The 9345-nt window shown below is 43.9% G+C and overlaps 1 protein-coding gene across 1 annotated transcript; it reads right to left on the bottom strand.

Moving 5' to 3' along the window:
* Positions 1-2638: 2638 nt before the first annotated feature.
* On the bottom strand, positions 2639-9035 carry LOC310712350 (peripheral myelin protein 22-like). Its single transcript, XM_083515310.1, has 5 exons — positions 8921-9035; positions 7356-7574; positions 4788-4934; positions 4540-4653; positions 2639-3412 (listed from the first exon to the last, which is right to left on the bottom strand). Exons 2-5 carry the CDS (start codon positions 7531-7533, stop codon positions 3312-3314), a joined length of 540 nt encoding a protein of 179 aa, XP_083371436.1. The 5' UTR covers positions 7534-7574; positions 8921-9035; the 3' UTR covers positions 2639-3311.
* Between the last annotated feature and the right edge of the window lie 310 nt (positions 9036-9345).

Below are 9345 nucleotides of genomic sequence, written 5' to 3'. Positions count from 1 at the left end.
AATTTTAATTTGTTAATTCGTTGTACATCATTTCCCAGAATTCCTTAATAACTTTGCACGGCCAACCCATGTGGTAATATGACCCTTCTATCTCTTTATACTCCCAGCTCCAAACATTTTCAGTAATCTGCTTGGCGTTAAATACCATCTGTGGATTATTTTCATGAGATTTTCCTTCAGTAAATAACATGCTATGTATTTCAGGTCTGTTTCCCATAATTTCTCCCAGAATGCAAATGCAATTATTTTGTCCCACATCCCTTGCCCAATTAATTGTACTGGGTTTCACAAATTCGCCTTTCTTTTCCCATTCTAGAAGCAGCCTGTACATTTTAGGCAATGTTTTCTCTTTAGTTCATAAAAGTTCCCTTTCAAACTGGAAACTCTGGTCTGCAAACCCAATTTTTTGTCCATCTTAAATAGTTCATTAAGTTGGTGAATCTGAAGTTAATCCACAACTTGATTCTTTATCTCTTCCAATTTTTTTCATTCTGTTCTCTTAAATCTAAGAGATCTCTGTAGGTTATCCACTGATGGTTCATGTTAATTTCATTCCTTGCTATCGCATCCATTGGGGATAGCCACAACAGTGATTTCCTTTCTAATCAGTTTTTTATGTTTTTCCCAAACTCTGTGTAGGTTTTTTCTAATCACATGGTTTGAAAAGTTTTTACATATTTTCACTTTCTCATACCAGAGACCGGCATGCCATTCATACTTAATATCATGCCCTTCCAAGTCTAATAGTTGAATATCTTTCAGTAAAATCCATTCCTTTAGCCAGCACATTCATTTAACCCAACCACTGAAGGAATAATAATATTGCTTGGCCAGTGGACAAGGATGATGGGAGTTGTAGCTGTTAACAGAGAAATCTGAGGGCTCCCTTGGACAAAAAACAAGGACACCAGCCAGGAATACCAGAGCAAAACAGCAGCCAGTGGCTTGGTCTTTATTGAAGACTGTCGCAACAGGACTCCCACCTGCCACAAGGTGGAACAAGATGGAAGCCCAGAACAAAAGAGAACCCAAACTTTTATTAGCTGCTAATCCCCATGTTACAGCCCCCCAAACTGCATCATTCATACATCACGGTTACATCATGAAAGGGGAGGTCTGGTGGCAGTAATTGGAGCATCCTGGACCTTGCCCCATGGTTCTCCTTGCCCTCCACCAAACACCCATCAAGTGTAACAAAAAAGATATTTACATTTCCCTGTTTCCTAGCCAAGTTAATCACACCCTTTTGTCTTCATCTGGGTTTGTTATTTCTGGAATGGCTACCTGTCTGACACTCAGGCAACAATTGCCATGGATTATCACTCAGGCAGAGGGGCTGCTGAGTAGCTGAGCTCACATGTCTATGTGAATTTCTGAAGTTTTCCCAGTGAGCCAGTATATAGATACATTTATCAGTGAATCATTACATTTGGTATCGTGCAGCAAAGGCCCTTTGAATAGATAGGAAGAAACTGTGATGAAGTGTTTTGTGGGGACAAATCACAAAAGTCACAAAAGTGATTGTGCTGATTTTGGTAGTAGGCTGCACGTGCATCATATCTGCTGGAGGGGCACCCCCCCCAACCTATACATAAATTCCTGCAACATAGCACAACAGCGTTTGGAGGGCATTAAGTTGGCAAGTTCAGTATTCAGTTAACAGTTTCCAATTTGTTGTGAATTTGCTATTCCTTAACCCCATTGCTATTGTATAATGCATTAGCTTCATCACAAAAGTATAGTCATTTCCTCCAGGTCCCCAGTGTAAACTGTGTCCGTGACCCAGTACATCGACATAGCTCCTCTGAAATTGTAGCACACTCGTTGTCTCATGCTGACCTAGCAGTATGCGTCAGTTTGCATTTCTTGGTACAGAAAGTGTTGATCTGATCTTTCCTATTCCAATTTATTCAAGAGGGTTCTCAAAGCTTCTCTGTGTGAAAGAAACTGGTGTAAGCTGGAAATTTCTAGTTGACATGTTAAGTTTCTATTCTGCCTTGAAGCAAGCAGAAGGTTCATCATATTTGAGTCATTTCTTCAGAGAAGCTGAGTACAGCTGGCTTAAGCTGGTTTTGTTCTCTCTTTTTGTCAAGGTCATGCTGGCTATAATCATAAGGCCAGAAGGAGCCTGGGTTTCACTTTCTGTCTCTCTTTCCTTTTGGTGTAAAAAGGTGAAGGTAAAGGACCCCTGACAGTTAAGTCCAGTCACAGATGACTCTGGGGTTGCGCCGCTCATCTCGCTTTACAGGCTGAGGGAGCCAGTGTTTGTCTGCAGACAGTTTTTCCGGGTCATGTGGCCAGCATGACTAAGCCGCTTCTGGAGCAGCGGAACACCGAAACCAGAACAGAGCATGGACATGCAGTTTACCTTCCCACCAGAGTGGTACCTATTTATCTACTTGCACTTTTTGACGTGCTTTTGAACTGCTAGGTTGGCAGGAGCTGGGACCGAACAATGGGAGCTCGCCCCGTCGCGGGGATTCAAATCGCTGACCTTCTGATCAGCAAGCCCAAGAGGCTCAGTGGTTTAGACCACAGCACCACCCACGTCCTTTTGGTGTAGTGTTCTGTATATAGTATGCTTAGTGTTACAGTTTTGGTTTTATTATAAGTTATTGTAAATTTAAATTGAGTTTGCTGCAACTGGATTTCTTATGGACAGTGCCAATCCTGAATGTATTGGAACCGTGACCATTATGCTCATTTGCCTTCTGTAGCAGTAAAGCTCTGCTGGATGAAATCTTAATTGCCTCTGGTCTCTTTATTGGGAATCCTGCAATGTGTTTAAGTTTATACTCTGCCAAGTATACATTGGAATGTGCTCTGGATAAATATTAGTAGAATGCATGTCAGTATGTCAGGGTTTGTGTTCAAATGACCCCAGCCACGCCTGCTTGGTTGGTAGCAGAGTAGAATAGCTTGCAAGATGATGCGTAATTGAAAACAACAACAACAACCCCAGTAAACTCTATTAGTAAAGGTTTACTAAAGGCATAACATGAGCTTGGTGGTACAATTCCAGCTCCCTGGAAGGTAAAGGTCTCTCAAAAATCTGGTTGCTGCACAATTTAACAGAAAAAAATGAAACTTAAACGTCTATGTACACTTAGCAAGTAAAAATCAGCACAGAATGAGAGAAAAAGAACAGGAAAGAGTAGAATAACACAATACTCCTTTGGGTCTGTAATTATAGACATCCCTGAAAGTACTTTGTCTTTAGGTAAGAGGTAACACACTGAGATTGTCCCAGCAGCATGTCTCTGTTCCCTTGATAACTTTCCTCACACAAAGAACACCCTAGAAACGTCTGTTTAATTATATAAGCACACTAGAAACGTCTGTAGATTCTGTGCCTTAGAAACGCCATCAAACCTGATCCCTGGCACAGTATTCAGGCGAAAAGCCAGCCCACCTGTCAGGAGAAAAAGGGAGCCAGTTAGGGCAATAGGTCGAGGAGAATAAAACACTATTTGAAATAGCCAAATCACTGACCCCAGCATTACCTCCCTTGCACATCAGTGGGATCATGCCTGGATCGTCAAAGCCCTGCCATTCTAACAGGCACAGATGTTTTCTGTTCCACAGAACTACATTGTGCATTTTGGAATGACATCCAATACCCCTTTTTAATGTGTTGCAGGGAGGGGAGATATTGGGTTGTTTTAGTTTTCATTTTGATTATGTATTCTGTGTTTTTATATTGTGATTTTATCTTGTGAAGCACCCTGAGACCCACAGGCATAGGGCAGTATACAAATTTTAATAATAATAATAATAATAATAATAATAATAATAATAATAATTTTGAGACTTCTACAAGGGACTCCTCTTGCCAGACATGCCTCCATCTTTTTTCATAGGTTTTCAAATAGATGCACTGTGCAAAACCAATCTGGAATGAAACCCATTTATCAAGAAGTGCTTTGCAGTAAAAGAATAGATCGAGATTGCCTGTGGATAAACCAAGTACTCTGTCTCCATGCATTCTAGAATATAATATCATTTGTACTCAGCCAAAGCCTCTGGGAGAGTTTATAAGGAATAAGGGCAGTGAATTCCAAATTGCTGAAGTTTGGTACAAATGTATTTCTGTAGTCCGGAAGTCCTGCCAACACACTTCGGTCAAACTTGATTTAAATGTTTTTCCTGCCCTTCGAGCTGAATCTGGGAAAACCTGATTTCTTCAGAGTGTTGGTAAGAAGGGAGAAAGACATTTCCGAATGTGTTTCAATGCAAAACATACAGAAGTAATCCATGCTTTCAGAAAAGCAGCACACCCAGGGGATTGGTCCACATTCCGCCCTCTTCCTCTTTTGCTGAGAGTGGAATTGTGAGTATGGCATGTCACATTCAGAAACTGTCCAATATGTGAACCTCCACCTGCAGCCAAAGTGGCACGCTGCCAGGGACACAAGTACATGATGGTGCTAAACATGTAGATCAGCCCCAAACTGTTCGCTAATGAAAGAATACAGCTGGCAACTCCATGTGAAGGTAAAGACACACGTATTCAGTATTTCCCATTTGACACATACTCACCAGTTATAAGGAAGAGAGGAAAGGAGGCCCAGCCCAAGCCAAAAGACCATCCGTAACTGGCCAGTGATCCCACATGCCCTGTGTAACTGGCCATGGCAATCAGGACACAAACAGCTAGGAAGAAAAAAATACGTTAGGATATAAAGTTACTTGTAAATTAAATTCTGGAAGCTGCCGCTAGTGAAATGCAGTGGCTGGAAGAAGTGCTCCGGTAGCCAGAAGCAGGTGCTTATGACCCCCCATAATACCTGCAAGAATGCTGGCTATAGCTGAGGTCTTGGCCCTGGAGATGAAGCCCAACTGGAAGTCAAAATATTTGCCACAAAGACCAAGGCAAGAGATGGCTCCAGCAGTCATCCCAAGCAGCATGAAGACTCTGGTACAATGGACAAAATCTGGAAGGAAGGAAGGGAGGGAGGGAGGGAGGGAGAGAGAGAGAGAGAGAGAGGAAGGAAGGAAGGAAGGAAGGAAGGAAGGAAGGAAGGAAGGAAGGAAGGAAGGAAGGAAGGAAAGAAGGAAGGAAGGGGTTAAATGCATCCTTGGGATTGGACAATTGCATTGCAGACATCCTGTGTAATACCTCATGCCTGGGATGGATAGATCAGTCCTTATCTGTTCCACATCCATTTTGCAAGTATGCTGTTCCATTTTAGAATTAATCTGTATTTTTCAAGAGAATCCCCAACTTAAATAAATAACATTAATTTAGACATAGTGGGGCACTACTTTGTGATGGTGTTCCTAATCCTACCTGCGGGGGTCAGTACCTGAATGAAGCAAAGTGGGGCTGTTAACATTGGTGGCTGATGCTTCTGAGTACCGGTGGTGGGGGTGGTAGCAGGAAGTCCAACAGTAAGTGTCTCATTATAAGTTAGGAGGCTGGCAGGTGGGGGCTGGCTGAGAACAGAATGAGGTTGGTGGGGCAATGCCCCATTTGCCCTGAGAGTAAAAGGTAAAGGTAAAGGGACCCCTAACTATTAGGTCCAGTCGTGACTGACTCTGGGGTTATGGCGCTCATCTCATTTTATTGGCCGAGGGAGCCGGTGTACCACTTCCGGGTCATGTGGCCAGCATGACTGAGCCGCTTCTGGCAAACCAGAGCAGCACACAGAAATGCCATTTACCTTCCCGCCAGAGCAGTACCTATTTATCTACTTGCACTTTGACGTGCTTTCGAACTGCTAGGTTGGCAGGAGCTGGGACCGAGCAACGGGAGCTCACCCCATCGCGAGGATTCGAACCACCGACCTTCTGATTGGCAAGTCCTAGGCTCTGTGGTTTAACCCACAGCACCACCTGCGTCCCTGAGAGACCAGCCTCTTATTACCCAGCATGATGGTTATTGAGGTGTTGCATCACCTGCCACGTTCCTCAGGTGTTCATTCAGCCCTCTCCCCCCAATGCTGTTTAACATCTCTATTAAGATGCTGAGAGATGCCATCAGGAGAGGTAGCTGAGGTAACATTTTGTTTTCATTTCATTTATTAGACTTATCAGTCGCTTTTTCACCTGATGGTCTCCAAGTGACTTACAGCGAAAAAAGGAAGAAAAGTAATACATTATACCATGGAGTGAAAAGGGAGGGGGAGAGAGTGAGAGCATATAATACCTTAATATTTCATGTAACATAAATTGCATTGGGAGCACATACACAGCAATGTTCTGACCCACCTATTAGCAGATAAACAAAACCTCTACCTCTGCCTAGTCCTAAAGTCATTGCCATTGAACCAACATTTCCCCTCAGTTAACCTCTCCACCCCACCCAGAAGTCTCAAGGCCAGCTGTTGCAAATCAGTGGTAGGTGGGTCCAGTGTCCTGCAGGATGGTCCAGCGTCTCTCTTCTCCTTTCATCAGGGAGCAGTAGCAAAGCAGGAAGATGGTAATGGACGTTTTAGCTGCTTTGCAGTTGACCAGACTACTGCTCCTCCTCCTGCTGGTTCAGGTGCCACTAAGATGCAATTTGTGGAGTCCTGGGTATTGTTACAAGCTTATCAGATGTTCCTCAGTGTGAAGCTAGTCATGGTGGGACAACGTCCATTAAAAAACCACAAAAAACTAGTCCCAAACTGCCAATCTCCCTCTGCAGTACACATACACACACACACATGTCACATGAAGCAGCAGTGGGACACAGCAAGCCTGCCAAGAACACAGTGCGAATTAAGTGTGCAGTCATCCCAGGATCCTTTAGCAGCTTGCAGAAAGGTTGTGGTTGATAGTGATGGACAGGGACTCCCAGGGGCGCCAACTTGGGCCCCAGATTATGAGTGCCCAGTGGCACACCGTGATGTAATGTGATGTCATGATGTCATGTTATGTTGCGCATGCTGCGGCAATTACCTGGGAGTCCTGGAAGTCACGTCTGAGGCTTTGAACGCAACCAGCAAGGCCTCTGACCTGACTTCCTTGAGAAACTGGAAGTCACATCAGAGGCCCTGAAAGGCTTCGAATGCCATTTCTGAGGCCCTGTGAGGCCTCCAATGCATTTTGTGGGGCCTCGCAAAGCTCCAGAAGTCATATTGGAGGCCCCACAGTGTGGGTGCCAAGCACCCAGGTGTCCAGGGCCCCCTATTGTTGGTGCCAGTGGGAACTCCTCAGCAAACAAAAGTGGTGTCGTGATGGATCACCTGTTGCATATATTATACCACAGTAAAGTCCGTGATTTTGGGAGATCAGATGGGAATCAGTGATATGGAGTACCATCACCATTTTTATGCTGCCCATAGCAGCCATTTTGTGCTGGAACCCACTGCACTCAAGTTAGTGCTGAAGACCACACCACTAGGACTCTTAGCAGAAGACAAAAATCTTACTATTCACATTCGTCCCAAGTGACCTACAACCAGAATTGACTCCATAATAAACACAAAATCTCCAGAGGCCAATGGTTCTATTGCTATCTGCTACCCAGTGGTCTGATCCCAGGGCAATGAGGAAGAGCAGAAGACTGATGAAACTGCAAATCACGGTGCCGATCTGTAGGGCCAGCATTGTGACAATGGTCAGATCTTGTGACTGCTCAGATGACGAACCTGGGGAAGGGAGACATGCACATTATTCCACATAAATTGCAGTCTGCGTTTGGGTGTGTTTAAAATTTGCATATGTGCCGAGAGGCCACAGCACATTGTGCTGTCATGAAGATATCCTCAGGTGTGCAGACTATGATAGGCAATTAATACTTCTCCATTTCAGGTTAATAATGATCAGTGCTTTTTTTCTAAAAAAATGTTTAGGGGTACTGTCATTTTCCTACTCATATTGAAATACTGCCCCTCAATGAGGTCAAACTTAGATTCACAATATGTTTAAGGGTATAAGCATCCCCCCAGAAAAAGCAATAATAATACAGTGGTACCTCTGGATGCGAATGGGATCCATTCCGGAGCCCCATTCGCATCCTGAGCAGAACGCAATGCACATCTGCGCATGCGCGGGTCGCAATTCGCCACTTCTGCACATGTGCGTGACATCATTTTGAGCATTTGCACATGCACGAGCGGCGAAACCTGGAAGTAACCCATTCTGTTACTTCTGGGTTGCCACGGAACGCAACCTGAAAACGCTCAACCTGAAGCTACTTTAACTTGAGGTATGACAGTAATAATAATAATAATAATAATAATAATAATAATAATAATAATAATAATAATAATAATTTATTTCTACTCTGCCCATCTGGGTGGCTCCCAACAGAATATTAAAAACACTATAAAACATCTCAGAAGTCGATAGTTTTTATTTTTTAAAAAAAAAACTATTTTACTGCAAAAGTCTGGTTCAAAACAATTGCTTTTAGTCTATTTCCTCGGCTCCAGTTAAGTACCAAAGTCCGCCAGCATTCAGCTACTGAAAAATATTCCTTTCTCCTAGAGAAATCAAGAGGTTATTGTCTCACAAGGCTCAGAATCTCCACCTCCTTTCTCTAGGTGAAAGGAACCCTGGAACAAGCCCCTGGCATGCTTTTACTCTGCAACCCACTCACCAGGGGTGGGCAGTATACCCACCTCTGATCAAAGGGTACCACCTCTCTGTGGATGGTCCTCATCTCTTTTCCCTGACCCTCTGCATCATTGTGCTTTCTTTTGACTTCTGAACTGCTGGACTGCGGGGTGGTAGGCTCTTTCTGGATACTGGTTGCGTCAGAGATTAGAATGATGCACATATGCAATACCCTTTGGCCCATACCTTTGCTAGGATTGCTGAGCTTCCTGGTCCTGCTGCTGCTCCTTCAGACCATTAACTATCCACTGGCCTTTTCTGAGCCTCCCTCCCTTCTAGAGGAGAGATCACTGATGGCATTTCCTAACAAGAGTAGGCTAAGCATAGGTGAAGGCAACCAGTATAAGCCCCTCTTCCAGGCAACAGATTTGCTTACCCCACGTCAGAGCTCCGGAGAGATGTTCCTGCACACCAAAAGCCTCCAGTTCACAGCTCCGTCCTTCTCTCTGCTTCTCCTTTGCTCTGTCTTCAAAGGTTACAACACACAAACAACTTGCAATAGGCCTTCAGAATTAGGCAAGAGAAAATGGTGCAACTCACCTGGATTGCCACTGTGTTCCAGAAATGATCAAGAAGCCATTGGCCAACAGCAAGGCAAAAAGTGGGCAGAGCAACAAAGGTTAACTTCTCTGAAGTTTTATCCTGTGTTGGGGAGATCACCCCATCCCAATCTCCCATAAGGCACCAATTCTCATATGGAAAATCCACCAGTCTATTCACAAGTCCTTTGTAAAGAGATAAGTGTGAATTTTGAAAGATGTTTTGGTTTGCTTATTGTTACAGAAAGTGTGATTCAAATGC

The sequence above is a fragment of the Podarcis liolepis genome (genome assembly GCF_965112155.1).
Source record: "Podarcis liolepis genome assembly, chromosome: 7".
Taxonomy (NCBI): Eukaryota; Metazoa; Chordata; class Lepidosauria; order Squamata; family Lacertidae; genus Podarcis; species Podarcis liolepis.
This window is presented reverse-complemented; position numbering and strand designations above follow the sequence as displayed.